Source organism: Pelobates fuscus, chromosome 6 (genome assembly GCF_036172605.1).
Source record: "Pelobates fuscus isolate aPelFus1 chromosome 6, aPelFus1.pri, whole genome shotgun sequence".
NCBI lineage: Eukaryota > Metazoa > Chordata > Amphibia > Anura > Pelobatidae > Pelobates > Pelobates fuscus.
This window is the reverse complement of record NC_086322.1, coordinates 102,303,660-102,322,025: the sequence shown is the minus strand read 5'-3', so window position 1 is coordinate 102,322,025 and position 18,366 is coordinate 102,303,660. Positions and strand designations below refer to the sequence as shown.

The following is an 18,366-nucleotide window of genomic DNA, read 5'->3' as shown; positions in this document are numbered from 1 at the left end:
ATTTACCAGTAGCTGCTGCATTTCCCACCCTAGTCTTATACTCGAGTCAATACGTTTTCCCAGTTTTTTGGGGTAAAATTAGGGGCCTCGGCTTATATTCGGGTCGGCTTATACTCGAGTATATACGGTATATATACTTTTTTTTTTTTTAATTGATAATGCCCTATGGGTGTTTAAGTGTGATAAAAAATCTAAATAAAAAAAAAAGTTACAGAGGGAGGCAGGAGGGACGGAAGCGGTCTTCCCCTTGCTGGCAAAGATATGTCTGTTGCCAGCGTGTGTGCAGTGGTGACAAATAAATCATGCACAGAATTGACATTAGGCACCCTGGAAAAGAGTTCTGGGCTGCCTTCATCATCTGTGCCCTGGGTGCAACTAGCCCCCGGCACACAATTAACAATAACTCTGCATGTGTAGTGTTTCAAGTGGAATCACTGCACATCCAGCCTCCTTTCACCGTGATCAAGACAAATTACTGAAGTGATCATGGATTGGAGTAACACTTTAAAACCAAAATCTACATGTTCAATCAATAATGGTTGTTCATTGTATCAAGCTGCTATATTTAATTTGAACAAATAAATAGCACTACAATTGTTTATTTTTACGGTTTAAAATATGTTTCGCTTGACTACCTTGCTTATTGTACAGTACAGTATGATTGAGAATTATTTGTGTTCTGAATTCAGTCTGCATTAAAGACTAATCTGCTAATATATATGGAGGGACAAATCAGGTCAGTGCATTAGATGGAAAGAAGTCTTATATAAAGCAAGTGGACTTTAATAAAGCGTAACTGGCTGCTGTTGAGTAATTAGCCTTGCTGCCATGTGAAATGTATTGAAAAGTCATTCAGGACGGCAGTGTATAATAGCTGTAATTAGGCTGAGAGTAAAGCTTTATTTTGTTTTTTTTTGCTTTTTTTGTGGCCTCAGTCAATTAAAAGGTGTGTTTTATATGGATTTTTTTATGGTTTTTTAAATTAAGTGTTTTAAAAGATTTAACTTCATCTGCTTTAATTAGTCCCCAAAGGCTTACTTTTTAATTTAGAATCTTAAAACCTCATTCATTTAACCCTTTAAGGATAGAGGCAAGTGTACTGATTCTGAACCAAAGCAAAACCTAGAATTTGACTCTCTGTCCAACCATAATTTACCCATTTCTTATTAATTGCACCCACGCTTATGTAATTTTATTCAGAAGAAATAGGGCTTTCATTTAACATCATATCATTATATATGAAACATAATTATATATGAATAAAATCTAAACAAGTGTGAGAAATTAGGAACTCTTTTTTATTTTCCAAGTTTAACTGTGAATGTCATAATACTCTTCGCTTTTATGAAAAAAAACAACACACAGATGTTTGTATGCTGCGATATCCTAAGAGTAGAATGATGCCCCTCATGTACAGGTTCATGGTGTTTTGGAAAGTTACAAGGTCAAATAAAAAAGCTTGCTCATTTCAGTTTTTACACATTGAAATTTGCCAGATTGGTGAGCTGGGTTTAGGTTGCGTTTAAGACAGCATGGCAACGCATGAATGAAAATTACTTTTTCAAATGGTATGCCATGATGGAGGTAGACAATCTATGGTATTCAAAAGGAGTTATGTCCAAGTAACCACTTAGTCACAAACCCTGGCCAAAGTAAGAAGTGTTCATATTATTATTTATAGATTTTTTTTGCCTTTTTCACACAAAAACAGCACTTTTACCGATGATGTAGTCGTCATACATTGTACTATTCTAAAACACTCATTATTGTGCTCAGCGATGTCTTGTGAGTATAACAGTATCCCCAAGGTTTTGGAAGTATTTGGAAAGTTACAGGGTCAAATATAGGGTTTGCAAATTAAATTTCCTGGAATTTCTGCTCTCTGAATCATACTCACCTCGCAGGATCCGGTCCAGGCAGCCCCCCAGCAATTAATCCAGCCGATCCGAATCATATGATCACGGTAACACCACTAACATATGATTTGGATGGGCTTAATTTGTGGCCCCAGTATATATAATTAATTAGTATAAATATATATATATAAATACACTTAGTATATTTATATATTTATTATTTTATATATATTTATTTGTGGTCAGTAACAAATAAGCCGTGCAACAACAATATAAATGGAACAAGTCGGTAGTGGTGTGCTAATACCGATGTAAGGGTAGGCCTGTAATAAAAGAGGATCCCCCAGGTAGAATGAGTTACAAGGAGAAGGGTGAGACGGGTGGGATGAACTGAACGGCCTGGCAAAGGTAAGCAGAATGTGTGGGTTTTTATAGGAACATTAAACACCTCCCACAAATACAGGCCTTTGGGCTTTAAACTTGTGGTCGGTAACATATAAGCCGTGCAACAACATTATTAATGGAACAAGTCTGTAGTGGTATGCCGATACCGATGTAAGGGTAGGCCTGTAATAAAAGAGGGCAAAAAAGTAATCCAGAAACCACACTTTATTGCTTATGTTACAATACAAGATTCTTAAATGCTTTCCTTAATTCTTTTTCGGGTTGAGGAAAATACCTATTATATACAGCAGATTATTAACGACCTAACCTTTAATGATATGAATGGAAAATTGTCCAAATAATGCATCACCATAGGGCACCTGGCTATGTAGAGAAGAAGCCAACATAAAGTATTGGCAAATGTGTCAAAAATTCTCAGGCTACTTTTAGCGCCAAACATGAGCCTAGTGGCAAAGTAATATTTTTCTCTCCACTTAAAGCAGCACTGTCATGCCGAACTTACCTTTCCCAAATCGATTCCTCTTCTCTCCCTCTCTAAGGATCTGTTCTTCATTTCTTCCTGTCTCTTCTACTTTTCTTTAAAACATACAACAAAGTAGGGAGCTATCTACTCGCAGCACGAATAAAATCGGAGTTTTATTCATTCAAATTAAATTCCGATCCAAACAAAAGTCCTGAATTGTTTCCTAACAGGAATGGACAAACTGTTCTCATTCTGTTAGGACGAAATTCGGTACTTTTGCCGGCGTTCGAACGACGAATGAAGTAGCAGGAGGAAGGTGAGAATTGTGGGAAAATTGCTTTGGCCACAGGAAACGGAGCGGAATTTGCTCCTTCCCTGAGTTGAAGCTGGTCAAGCGTAGGAAAAATACATAGGACAAAATAGTCCCTACTTTGTCTTATATTTTAAAGAAAACAGAGCAGACAGGAATAAATGAAGAACAGATCCTTAGAGAGGGAGAGAAGAGGAAGCGATTGGGGAAAGGTAAGTTCGGCATGACAGTGCCGCTTTAATACCATGAATATGCCATAAAGAGGGATGAATAGGTAGCAACTTAAAAGCGTTGATGATATCTGTTTTGATTAACCATGCGGCTCAACCAGCTTTTAAGATTGCCTGTATGGCATTGTCCACAGTGACGTAGTGTAGAGACAATTCTGAGGACTGAATGAGTGAATTTAGACTTGGAGTGGTAGATGAATGAGGAACTGATAAGTGTATGATCATACGTTTTTTATTAGAGTATTTGCTAATTGCGATGCCAATGGGTGGGTTAGTACTCCACGTTGAAAAAGGAGGGGAGGAAAATGGCCTTAGCATGTAACCTTGGTGAACTTCTTTGTCTATGAGGGTGTCTGCCGTGAGAGGGTCGTTAATAGCTGAAACCAGGTTGGGACATTTTGAGTGCCTGTGGGGAGTGCCACAGTCCTAGTATGGAAAACCTGTGAATTATGAATTCCACCAAGTGAGGAGAAGGGTGCGTTTTCAAGTAGTGTGCCAGCTTGTTAATATTGACTTTGGTTAGTCATTGTCTTGGGTTTAGTTTTGAAGGGCACATGGATTATGGCATGTGCCATAAAGCATATCGAACAAATGTGCAACAACCTGCAGGCGCTGAAACTACATGCACCTGCATTAAAATAGTTGCAGACTTGTACCTTGCGCAGAAATACAATGGGCCGCCAAAGTTTGTCTTTCAAACCTCGCTGGTCAGGCTTGCTAGAGAAACCTGGGTTGGCTGCAGAAGTGGATGGGTCCGCTTCGGACGGGCACAAATTTGTGGAGTGGCATGAGGACGAGCAGACGGGGTTTTCAAGCGTGCGAAATGCCTGCAAAATAGTTCTGTATCTAACTGGCTCCAGTCTGTGCGGATATTAACTTGAGCCAGGGGTGCTGCTGCTTTGGCTGACACAGACTTGTGGTAGTCATAAAACATAAAACCACGTATTTCTGTCCCAAATCCACCAACTTGTGCATGTACAGGTCTAGCTCTTCTCTTTTCTTCTGTAAAAACAGAACAAATGACATCCCTATATAGGCTGAAGGCTATGACAAATTCAGGGATGGTACGTTTTTGTTTTTTTTTAAATTAAGATGGGGATCTCTTGCCTTCATTACCACCGCTAAGTCACCATAATTATAAGTTCTGTTTTCCACTACATCTTGGGAGGCGATTAATAGAGACACCAAATTTACATTTTTCCCATCTAGAATAACCTTACAGAGAGCAGGGGGGGCGAAGTGTGATGGGGCAATGACGTGGGTGGAAAAAGACGGGCATTACCCTGCGTGCTGGGAGGTGCGGTTGCCTGGGTTGAAGTTACAGGAGGTGGGTTATTTGGAACTGTGCTGGCATTTTCCAGTTTTGTAAGTCTCTCATTGATAGATTGTAGTATCACCAATAACAAAGGAAACCTAAAACTAAAAATGAATATAACATGATTATCCCAGACCAAGAGTTTTCACCAAACGTAGAGCTGTATATTATGGCCAAACATCTCCACTTTGCTCCCGTCTGTCCAAAGGACATTGTTCCAGAAGTCTTGTGGTTTGTTCAGATGCAACTTTGCAAACTTGAGCCGAGCTGCCATGTTCTTTTTATAGAGAAGAGGCTTTGTCTGGAAACTCTTCCAAAAAAAACCCCCCATACTTTTCAGTCTTTTTCTAATTGTACGTTCATGACCTTTACATTTTAACATGCTTACTGAGGGCTGTAGAGTCTGAGATGTAACTCTTGGGTTTTTGGCAATCTCTCTGAGTATTGCATGGTCTGACCTTGGGGTGAATTTGCTGTCACGTCCACTACTCAGAAGATTGACAACTGAATGTTTTCCACTTTTGAATAATTGTTCACATTGCAGAATGATGGACTATAAAGTGTTTGGAAATGGCCTTATAACCCTTCCCAGTGTTATGGTTAGCAACATTTGCTTCCCTAATATCATTGCTGATGCCTTTCCTCCTTGACATTGTGTTAAAACACACATGAATGCTCCAGACCAGCAAACTGCTTAAACCTTTAGCAGTTTATAGAGGTTGTCACACTTGCTGCTGATCAATTAATCAAGGGTAGCAGCACCTGTCGGCTAGTTAGCCTCTTAATTCCTATGGAAGCAGTAAGGCTTTATTTTTGTTAAATAAATCATGACACTGTGTTATATGTCATTTGTTGTTGTTCATCTGAGGTTGTGTTTACCTAGTTTTAAGACCTGCTAAAAAAACCAGATGATTGTTATGTCATGATATGTAAAACCATACAATCCAAAGATGGTATACTTTCTTTTTCTCAGGACTGTATATATAAATTTTTCTGACTTGAACGTGGCTTTTGGCGCAGATGTGCATGCAGGGCTATATCTCACACAATAATACATTGAAATATATAAATAAATAAGAAACACATTAACAAGTCTTTGTCAGATGAATCCAATTCTTTATTGCCTAGGACAGTCAGGAAAAAGGGACAGGAGCTCTGTCAGTGGTTCGGTTCATCATGTAGACCGTTTTCAACACACTGAACACTGAATAAATAAGCTAAAACAGAGAAAGTATATATAATTAATGTGTACCAACACTATAAATGTAGCACATTACTCTGACGCTAATAACATAAAATGGTTTTGTGTGTTTTAGGTATCAGATCGTAGTAGAAATAATTCAAGCAACTACTATTGGAAGCTTCCCACAGATGAAAAGGCAAAAAGGTAACTAATTGGCAAGGTGGATTTTCAGAATTGTAATTTGTAATAAAAATTGTTATCTGTAAATGTGTATACTTGCCAGGGAACTTCCCCAGCTGGATTGCTGAAGGGTCATTGCAAAGTGCATTGTACAGTTTTGGTACAAAATAAAGCTGTGTGTTCTTCCATTGGTATTGCTTATTTTACAGACTTTACCAAAACACACAGATATATTTCTGGTCTTACTAAATTATAAGATCTTATTCTATTGAAAATCAAAAGTGACTGTTAATATAAATGTTATAGTAAATTTAGGAAAACACTTTTATTAATTTAAACAATATACTGCGTAAATGGAAAATGTAGGAGGTTTTTTTTTTTTTTTTTTTCCTGAGCAACTTGCAATTCTATAGCTATTAAAAATATAACCTACAATAAGATCATAGTTATCAATTCGATCACTCACTGTACAGCCATTAACAGGCAAAGCAAGGACATCCTGGAGTATTTGTACTATGAGATCCATTTATTTTGTGTGCTGTGGAACTAGGTTGCGTGTGTCAGACTCATTAATGTGCTGATTGTCTTCACTGAAGTCATTAGATTTCAATCTTGTGCAGTAAAAAAACACGTTAGCAGTAGAAAAAGGACGCTATTGATCACACAGCATTCCACAGGCCACGATCTGTTCTTTATCAGCTGTGCAGAGTCTAATCTATGGACACAGATCATTATTTATATGTAATGTTGTATATGTATACCAATGCACCTGAATCTGTTGAGCTGAGACCGTGATGCTCCAATTCTTCCAACACAGATTGTTAATAGCTCTGTATGCCTCTTTTATTATCTGTAGTCTTGGCTGGATTGTGCAGGCGTTTTGTTGTGTTTGGTTTTTTTTTTATTTCTTTTCTTGCAGACTTGTGGGAGGTTGTAGTATTTAATGGTTTACCTTTGTCTAAAATTAATTGATGATGATGTCGCTGATAGTCTTATTTAAGAGACATGCTATTTTATTTTGCAACATTTAAAATAATACAAATCACTGAAAATTATTTTGTTTTGCCAAATTAAATCTGTTCACTTTGATTTTTAATAAATGATGCACTGCTTTTCTACATTCCTCTTCATTTAAGTCTGTCTATTTGTGTAGAGCAGTCTGGAAGAAAGAATGGACTTATAAAGTTATTGTAGCTGAATGGACCTTAGACTGTCACCCTTATTCCTGCTATGGACTGTCCGTGGTTTGTCCCCCCTTGCTATTATCTATGTTTTGTGCTCCTAGTCCCTGGTTCCTCTTGTTCTTTCCCCTGTTCGTCTGGCCGTTCGGTAAAATAGCAGCCACCCCGTCTATTACCATGTCTTGTTCGACAAACGAACAAATTACCGAACGCCAGACCACCCATATGTGGAGTGTGCCGCTCGTTAACCCCAGTAACCTCTGTTCACACCCAGTGGCAGATCCAGAGCCTGATCTCGGGAGGGGCACTTGTAGATTATTTAAAGAAATAATCCAGGCACAATAACCACTACAGCTAAGTGTAGTGGTTATGGTGCCAGTAGTGCCAGGACCCCATCCCAGAGTACCGTATATATACTCGAGTATAAGTCGAGTTTTTCAGCACATTTTTTTGTGCTGAAAAAGCCCCACTCGAGTCAAGGTCTGTATTATGGCAACTTATATTGCCATAATACAGACCAGGACTGTCAGGCTCATTACAAGCCTGGCGGTCCTGTTGGGGGCTGGCAGCGAGCTGTTACTTACCTTTGTAGCAGCTCCGTGCAGCTCCACTGTCAGCTCCCAGTGTAAGTCTCGCGAGACCCATGGCCGTCAGAGCATTGCCACGGGTTACCGTGACAACGCTCCGCGCGGCACGCATACCGCGAGGCTTACACTGGAAGTTGACAGGGGAGCTGCACGGAGGTGAAGGGAGCTGACCGGAGCTGCTACAAAGGTAAGTAACAGCTTGCTGCCGGCTCCCCCACTGCAAAGCCCATGCCATTGGACCACCAGGGATTAAGATAACCCCCCTCCCTGACCAGTTAACAAGCAGGGAGGGGGGACTAAAAAAATATTAAATAATAAAATAATAAAAAATTTATATTAAAATGTAAAACAATTATAATATTAAAATGTAAAAAAAATTACAAATAATAAAACTGCCCTCCCCCCACCCAGTTCACACACACTACACAAACACACACACACTCTGCATTCACACAAACACACACACTCTGCATTCACACACACACACTCTGCATTATATACACACAGAGTGTGTTTGTATGAGTGTGTGTGTGTGTGTGTGTGTGTGTGTGCATATAATGCAGAGTGTGTGTTTTTGTATGAGTGTGTGTATATAATTATAAAAATCACAGAATTTCATAACCCCAAGTTTTACCCTTGACTTATCCACGATGCATAGCATATTTCACAATTGTTGGTCACAAAACTGCACTCGACTTATACACGAGATCGACTTATACACGAGTATACATGGTAAGTAGTCAAACCGTTTAAGAATAGTTTGACAACTTACCTAGGCTCTGCTGGGATATAGGGCATTGGAGCAGTGATGTGTGAGGGGTGCAGTGTGTGTGTGTGTGTGGGTGGGGGGTGTAGTGTGTGAGTGCGTGGGGGCGGCAGTGTATGTCAGGGTTGCAGTGTGTGTGTTAGGGGGCAGTGTGTGTGTGGGGGGGGGCAGTGTGTGTGTGAGGGGGCTGTGAATGTTTGTATGGGGGGTCGTGTGTGGGGGGAGGGCAGTGTCTGTGGGGCAATGTGTGTATGGGGGGCAGTGTGTGTGGGACACTTTAAGGGGCTGTGGGGCAATGTGTGTATGGGGGCAGTGTGTCTAGGGCACTGTATGGGTCTGTGGGGCAGTGTGTGTATGGGGGGCATTGTATGTGTGTGGGGCAATGTGTGTATGGGTGTGCAGTGTGTGTGTGAGAGGCAGTGTTTGTGGGGCAATGTGTGTATGGGGGCGCAGTGTGTCTGTAGGGCAAATAGGCTCCCGCGTCCTCTTTCCCTCCCTCCCCTGCAGGCTATCAGCACGGTGCCTGCGGACCGGGGAGGGAGATCTCTGATCTCTCCTCAGGCCCGTGAAGGCATATTGCAGGGCTGGCCCCCCAGCGCTCAGACCCAGGTTATCTTGTGGGGAACTGTATATTTTGGGGTGATTAGTATTATACATGTCCTGGACCTGAGAGTTAATGTAATTATGTTGTGTATTTTGTCTCCGTCTACTCTCAGGTCCCTGCTAGGACTAGCACTCCTCTACAGCTATACATTCTGTTTATCTTACAGGGGCTCAAGCTACTGATCAAAAACACTGACTCTATACGAAGTCAGAGATGATGGAAATAACAAAGTTAGGGAAACTATATTGATAGAATTACAAAGTTTTAATCCTAGCACTAAAGTAAACAGCCACTAGAGGTGGATTTAACGCTACAGGGCAATTATTCAGTTTATCAATAACTGCAATAATTACAGTTGCAAGGTTAAACTGACAGGTACACTGCACCCACATCACTTCAATAAGCTGAAGCGGTCTGGGTGCCTATAATAGATCCATTATTATAATTAACTATTAATACATATTGCACTTCACCGTAATATTTGACATTATCCATTTGTATTCTAATCAAATAATTATTACATGAATTCAAGTCCATTTTGCTTTTTATCATTAGGAGTTACCGGTATTTCCTAAAGTAAAGTATTTTCTGTAAAATGTTAAACTCTGATCTAGTCTTTGTACAAGGCATGCTTCCAACAGATGTCATTGAGTTGGACTTTGCCAAACATATCTCTGCTAATGTCACTGATGTATTCATAGGGATTTACTCTCTAAACAAATTAAAATCCAAATGGCAAAATGAGGACTAAAGTTGCCAAGCTTCGACTATGACAGAGTGGAAGCTATTGAAGCCCTTTTCTGTTTAGTTAATTTCCCCACCGTATTTAGGAACATTCCAAACAGCTACTGCTATTTTCATCTGTTACTTTTTTTTTTGTGCCCTAACCAACATTTTATTCCGCCACTTTTTCTATCACAAAACTCACTTCTCTTTTTCCAGCCATTGTAAATAGGGTGGTCCTCTGAAATGCAAATTGCCTTGAAAACTGGTTGAACTTACTATAAAGAAAACAAACCCTTTTTAGATCATTTTAGTAAATACAATCAATATGATGGCTGAATTGAACCCTCTCGTTGTAACAGGACACTTTGATAAATATCATCCAATGTTTTCTCTTTCTCTTCTTCATTTGCATTGCTTGCTTAGTATAAATGTAAAATATTGTAAATCACAGTATTGCATTTCACACATCCAGTTTGATCTTCTACATCATTCTTTTCCCTTCGCTACCAAAAACACTCTGGCAATTGTCCGTTTCCCAGTACCATGCCATAAAACATGACATATAGAGAGTTGTGTCACGAATTTGAAGTCAAAAAATTCTACACCATTATGAATCCCATAGCTCAGTGTGATATAGAAACCTATCTTCAGCTAGCTTACCTCCTGCAAAAAGCAATGCAAGAATACACAATAGATTACAAAAGCTTCCATTGAACACTACTGGGTGATCAACTGTGCCATTTATCAGCACTGTGTTACTAGAACTTTTCAGTTATGTTGTTAACATTTCTGTGGCTCAAAAAATTACAAACATTCAACCTCCGAGACATTTCTTATTGATTGTGTTTATGCAATATCCATTGTCAGTTTCTGTTATTTAATGAAGCAATCTGATTTATTTCTAAAAAAATAATTACATTTAAAGTACCCAAGAAAATCATCCAATGTCTGTATTCTGCATCTCTCCGATGATGCATTTCATTACTTCACTTCCGTACCCTCTACTTTTTGATGAACCTTGCTCAACCTTTTTTCTCGTGTTTGACAGTAATTGGTTTTCTATACATTTGTACTCATTACAGTGAAAAATGAGTAATGTGTGTGGAAGGTAAATCAGTGATTCTTTAAAGGAACACTATAGTCACCTAAATTACTTTAGCTAAATAAAGCAGTTTTATAGTGTATAGATCATTCCCCTGTAATTTCACTGCTCAATTCACTGTCATTTAGAGGTTAAATCACTTTGTTTCTGTTTATGCAGCCCTAGCCACACCTCCCCTGGCTATGATTGACAGAGCCTGCATAAAAAAAAAAAAAACTGGTTTCACTTTCAAACAGATGTAATTTACCTTAAATAATTGTATCTCAATCTCTAAATTGAACTTTAATCACATACAGGAGGCTCTTGCAGGGTCTAGCAAGCTATTAACATAGCAGGGGATAAGACAATCTTAATTAAACAGAACTTGCAATAAAGAAAGCCTAAATAGGGCTCTCTTTACAGGAAGTGTTTATGGAAGGCTGTGCAAGTCACATGCAGGGAGGTGTGACTAGGGTTCATAAACAAAGGGATTTAACTCCAAAATGGCAGAGGATTGAGCAGTGAGGCTGCAGGGGCATGTTCTATACACCAAAACTACTTCATTAAGCTGAAGTTGTTCAGGTGACTATAGTGTCCCTTTAACCCCTTAAGGACACATGACATGTGTGACATGTCATGATTCCCTTTTATTCCAGAAGTTTGGTGCTTAAGGGGTTTATCGTGTGTTGGTCATTCTTCATTATTCAGAAATCCTTGCTCAATGCATATTTTTAGATTTAATATCAAATATACCAATCCATCCTATTGATGAGCAGCAGTGATCGGCTGAGAGCATGAAGCTGACACTCTGTTTACCACTGCCGCCCAATACTGCTTGGGCCAATGTTTCTACATTATTTTGAACAGCAGAGGTGGATCAGACTGCAGGGACCGGAATAACATTATAGTGTTAGGAATATAAAACTGTATTTATAATGTTATAGTGTCCCTCAGCCATCCTGACCCCAAACCTGAAGAGTAATGGATTAAAAACCCTTTTATCACTTGCCTCTTTCAAGCTCCGAGGTGCCTAGGCTCTGGATCAGACTCCTTCTCCAGCCAAATTAATGCTTTCTTATGGCAATTTTGTAAAAACACAAGGACGTCCAAGGTTGTTTCACTGAGTTAAACTCCACGAGAATGCAAGAAGCACTCTAGTTTCTTTAAAGCTGCAACATTGTACATTGCCGGGGTATGGGGACAGGGACGCCTCACCCAGACCACTTCAATAAGATTAAGTGGTCTGGCTGCCTTTAGTGTCCCTTTAACCCCTTAAGGACCAAACTTCTGGAATAAAAGGGAATCATGACGTGTCACACACGTCATGTGTCCTTAAGGGGTTAAGCTTTTTGCATATGGTTTAACACTGTACAATGCGACCGTGCTAAGGGGCTACTTATAAACGACTTAAATGACATGAAGTGGTTATGGGGCCTAAATTGTTTTTTTAACCTGAATTCCAAAATGGCCACCTCGCACTGAAAAATAGATTGTGTAAGTGGTTTTGGTGTTTTGCTTTAACTTGGTGAAAACAACATCTATCCACTTGCTTCATTGTTTTAAATGGATATATGCAAAGAAAGACAATGCCACGTTAAAATCTGTGGTGAAAATTAATCTTTTTAATATTCCCTCTGTAGTCGATATTTGTTTCATGAATTTCTTAAATAAGGAATTACTGTTCACCCGTACTCAGCTGCATGGCTTATAACAAGCTGGCTTTGATGCAGGTTTTTTTTTTCCTTCAGCACAATGCTTGTAGTTAGTATTCAGAATGTGTCTGGATTACAGCCTGTGATAAAACAAGGGAATAATTGAAGCTATTCAGAGTGGAGAGCTGTTTTTGTAGCTGAGCTTTCTGTGTGTGGAGAGTGAAAGAGGGTGAGTTGATAAAACGCGTGTTACGCAGTTAGACAACGCCATTTCGTAATTAATAAGGTCATAATGATCTCTGCTACAACTAAAGGCAACTTTTCAGGTCTAAATTGAGTTGGTCATCTTGTGAAACCTTCTGCTCACACCGGGGATACATTTTCACTCTTCAATGGTTAGTGGGCAAGTGGAAATACTGAGCTCTGCTGTATGTTTCATGTTGGTACAAAAGTTTTGTGTTTTATTGAAGACTGGATAATACACAAAACGGTTAGACATAGGTAGGTATTCAGTATTACAAAGTAAATAGAGTAAACAGTGATCAGAATTACCAATAAAACAGCGTATGTCATACCCAGATTTTTTTGTCAACAGTAGCGCCATTAATCTCGGTTCACAAAAAAAGAAAAGAGAGGCGGTACGTGAAGACACATTTAAATTATATATTTAAAGTTTAAGAACCTATCTAAACCGGTTCTGTTTTTTTTTTTTTGTTTTTTTTTACTCCAATCAAAAACACATTTTATAGATTTAAGAATGAAACTCTGCAGAACTATGCGTAAAATAGTGAAAAAACTAATTGATATTTCCCAGCTGATATTTTTGTCACTTAAAATCTTCCACACGGCACTTTTGGCCCACAGTTTGCTTGTTTAGTAAAAACTTGTGATTGTTATTATCACGTGGTTTTATTGGTCTTTTATGTGAGGGTAATTACTAGATTATTGCATTGCCACTAGAGTATCATCAGCGTGTGTGAAGAATAGCTTTTCTTTTAGGATGCAAGATATACGTGTTCCCAGTATTTCATTGTAGGTTCTGTATTATAATGGTATATTGACTGCTTTTGTGAACAAGCTTTTTACTGGACGTTCCGCAGTCCATTCGTATCAGTAAGCATATTGTTACCTTATTATATCAAATATTAAAATGCTCTGTAAGTTCTTAGTGACCTCATGTTTGTGTGTTGTGAGTTTACTGCTGCTTTAATTTCTTTACATATAACCTTATGCTTTATGTGAAACAGAGTATTGCTTGTTACTCTGGAGTATACCTCACTCTGCTCATTATTAGACATATATCTGATTAAAATTGTAATTCAATGTTTGTTTTCTCTCTTTTAGATTCCAAAGGCAAAGAGACAGCAGCAATGAAGGCAGACCTTCTGAGGGCACGTAATATGAAAAGATATATCAATCAGCTGACTGTTGCCAAAAAACAATGTGAAAAGAGGATCAAGCTTATGGGAGGGCCAGCGTATGACCAGCAGGATGATGGGACATCGGATGATGGGGAGTGCCTCCAAAGCCAAAAGGTAATATATTAATTATATTAAGCTATATCGGCTAAATGACAGCTATGGAACGTTCCATTCATGGATGAAACATTATTGTGGGGAATTGTCAAAGTCACTGTGGTTATTAATCATTTATACATTCTATTAATAGTTTAGTTAATAATAATTACTTTATTTATGTATATATTGAAAGGTAACTGGAATTTGGGAAGAAGAAGAATTAGGAAAGAGAAATGTTTTTGGAGTTAGAAAACTGAGAGAGGAACTAGGGCTAGAAAATTGAGCAAGTGGCCAAGGAATAAAGAGGGTTTAGGAAATCAGGGGGAATCCTAGGATTGGCAGTATAGTAGCAGAACGGTTGGGGGTAAGGAAATGGATGTAGGAAGTTGTCGGACTAGAGATGTTTCGGTAGTTGTGTTAACATTTGGAGATTGGGAAAGATATTAAATATGTATCGCTAGAAGGATTAGGCTGTACTATTGCCTAATTTTTCCTGACAGCCGCTAGAGGCGCATCTGCAACGCTGGAGAAATGCTTTGAGAAATGCTTTCCTATGGACTGTTAGAATGCGCGCACGGCTCTTGCATTCCGCTCCACTCGGGAGCTGACGTCGGGGGGGAGGAGAGGTCACCAGTGCCGAGGGAGCCTAGCGCTGGATTAAAGGACAACTATAGTGCCAGGAAAACAAACTCGTTTTCCTGGCACTATAGTGCCTTGAGGGTGCCCCCACCCTCAGGGTCTCACTCCCATGGCGCTGAAGGGGGAGGAAGGGGTTAATCCCTTACCTCTGCTCCCTCTTCTGATGTCATTGGCTGAATGCGCATGCGCGGCAAGAGCCGCGCGTGCATTCAGCCAGTCTCATAGGAAAGCATTCTCAATGCATTCCTATGGACGCTGGCGTCTTCTCACTGTGAAAATCACAGTGAGAAGCGTGGAAGCACCTCTAGCAGCTGTCAATGAGACAGCCACTAGAGGCTGGATTACCCATATGTAAACATAGCAGTTTCTCTGAAACTGCTATGTTTACAGCAGAAGGGGTTAATCCTAGATGGACCAGGCACCCTGACCATTTCATTAAGCTGAAGTGGTCTGGGTACCTATAGTGGTCATTTAAGGTAAGCTGCTGAAGGGGTTTTAACCAGGGCTCAAGTCCTGCAGGAACGCATGGGAACGGCGTTCCTGCACTTTGTCCAAAGCTGGAACGCCGTTCCCGTTACCAGTCCTAGAAGACCTGCCCTGCAACCTGCCCACAGGGGCCATCACACGCTGTGTTCCCTCTCAGGCTCTAACTCTCGCGAGACCCACTCCGCACAGGCAACTCTCGCGAGAGTTAGAGCTGGAGAGGGAACACAGCGTGTGATTGTCCCTGTGTGCAGCGGCTGGCTCCCTCCACCGGACCACCAGGCGATCTCCCCCCTCCCTGACAAGGTAAGAAGCAGGGAGGGGGGAATAAAATAAAAACATAAAGATAAAAAAAATGCTTCACCCCCCTATCATCAAGCACACACATCATCAAGCACACACACACATCATCAAGCACACACTCACACACATCATCCAGCACACACACACACAGCATCCAGCACACACACACACAGCATCCAGCACACACACACACAGCCTCCAGCACACACACACACAGCCTCCAGCACACACACACACAGCCTCCAGCACACTCACACACAGTATCCAGCACACTCACACACACACAGCATCCAGCACACTCACACACACACAGCATCCAGCACACTCACACACACACAGCATCCAGCACACTCACACACACACAGCATCCAGCACACACACACAGCACCCAACACACACACACAGCATCCAACACACACACACAGCATCCAACACACACACAGCATCCAACCAACACACACACACAGCATCCAACCAACACACACACACAGCATCCAACATACACACACACACAGCATCCAACGCACACACACACCATCCAGCACACACACACCATTCAGCACACACACATCATCCAACACACACATCATCTAGCACACACACACACACACATCATCTAGCGCACACACATCATCTAGCGCACACACACGCATTATCCAGCGCGCGCACGCATTATCCAGCGCGCGCACGCACTATCCAGCGCGCAAATCATTATACACACTGCACTCACTACAAACTACATTCATTATACACACTCTGCACTCACTACAAACACACTACATTCATTATACACACTCTGCACTCACTACAAACACACTACATTCATTATACACACTCTGCACTCACTACAAACACACTACATTCACTATACACACTCTGCACTCACTACAAACACACTACATTCACTATACACACTCTGCACTCACTACATTCACTATACACACTCTGCACTCACTACAAACACTAAATTCATTATACACACTCTGCACTCATTACAAACACACTACATTCATTATACACACTCTGCACTCACTAAAAAACTAAATGCATTATACATATTCTGCACTTACTACAAAAACACTACATTTATTATACAGACTGCACTCACTACAAACACACTACATTCATTATACACACCCTGCACTGCACTATATGCATACGAGTGTATTTTCTTTTTTTTTTTTCTTTTTTTTGGGGAGGGCATAATGGGTGAGTTCACACACTTTTTTCTCCAGCACTTGACCCCTGGTTTTAACCCCTTCAGCGCCACGGGAGTGGGACCCTGAGGATGAGGGTCCCCCAAGGATGACAGTGTCAGGAAAACGGATTTGTTTTCCTGACACTATAGTGATCCTTTAATAGACTTTACTGCTTTTTGCTAATAAAGCATTCCTTATTTTCGTTTGCAACCAATTACTATTTTTCTTGTGAAGTTGTACTTAACCAAGATTCCCATTCTTCATGCATTATTATTTTAAAACATTATTGCTGCAGAAGACTGCCAAGGTTAAAGTTCTTTATTTAAATAAAATAGAATTTCTTAAAGTGACAGTATCCCATTTGTTTTTTCACCTGTGGTTAAGTTCCAAATAATTTTCTCACGAGAGTATTACAATTTACTGTTTTTATGCTGCTTAATCTGGTTGTTTCACTTCTGCTGCCTTCTATTATTTTATTTAAAACATTTTTGGTTTTGCAAGAAGCAGCAGGAGGCCCTTCATTTGCTAGGGTTAGGGTTACAAATACCCAGGTTGGCAGTGATGGCTATCAATATCTTGTGGTAACCCTCTTTGTATCTATGGCTTAGAAGTGACTACAGTGCATTTGTCATAGATTAAAGGAGATGCAAAGAACCTGCACGGGTCTCTAGACATTAAAGGGACACTCCAGGCACAGAGACCACTTTTACCCATTGGAGTGGTCTGGGTGCCAACTCCCATCACCCTTAATCCTTAATTTTTCAAAACTGCAATAATTACCTTGCAGGGTTAAGTCAAAAACACAAAAAGTGTTTTAAACAACGCTGGACGTCCTCACGCTATGCATGAGGACCTCCAGCGTCTCCTAAATTCTCATAGGAATGCATTGAATAATGCATGCGAATTAGGTCTCCCCTGCCGGCTGACGTAGGCGGGGGAGGAGCGTGGGCGGAGCCTAAACCAAGCGCCGAAGGACATCGGCGCTGGATTTAGGTAAGTCACTGAAGGGGTTTTAACCCCTTCAGCAACATAGGATGGGGGTGCTTGGGAGGGGGCAACTTTAACTCAGTTGATCCTTTTAAAATAATTTAAAAGGCTTCTCACCATGGACATGTGGTTGAAATCTCTGCAGATAAATTTAATGCTTTCTTTTAACAACTTCAAAACACCCCCTGGATTAACTGAATATTGTAGAATTCTAGAAATAAACCTGGTACGCATTTAGATTCCCTAGCAACCCTTCTGCTCTGAGAATATTTTTTTTTCCCCTAAAAATAATCCGCCTGTTCGTATAGCTGCATCTGGTGCTTTTTTTTTTATTACTTTTCATAGTAGCTTCACTATCAGCTGACTACATTAAAAAAAAAAAATCATGAGCATATTTATTCTTTTTATGCTGTGGAGACTAATTTCGTAGCAGGGCATTTGAATGTTAATGTATTTATATCCCAGTATTGCTGTGTTAATATATATACATGTGGTCTGTTAAATATCATATATTCGGTTGATGCCTGATGATATATTAAATACTTAATTTAATCTCTGTGGCCCATTTTCTCCGCATGTGCTTGATTCTTAGTCTGTCCACAACAACTTTTTGATTGCACGTGCCAGGAGGCATGTTTGTACAGTCAAACCATAAATGTCCTTAAAATAGTGTATTTTGGGCTAAACCCATCATTTTTA

At 40.1% G+C, this 18,366-nt stretch overlaps 1 protein-coding gene across 1 annotated transcript in view; it reads left to right on the top strand.

The window, feature by feature from the left end:
* Nucleotides 1–18,366, top strand: part of SNX25 (sorting nexin 25) — a 200,037-nt gene that overhangs the window by 138,426 nt on the left and 43,245 nt on the right. The window contains exons 6-7 of the mRNA XM_063458117.1: nucleotides 5,896–5,966; nucleotides 13,884–14,074. Coding sequence (XP_063314187.1) covers nucleotides 5,896–5,966; nucleotides 13,884–14,074 — 262 coding nt within the window. The remainder of the gene's footprint in view (nucleotides 1–5,895; nucleotides 5,967–13,883; nucleotides 14,075–18,366) is intronic.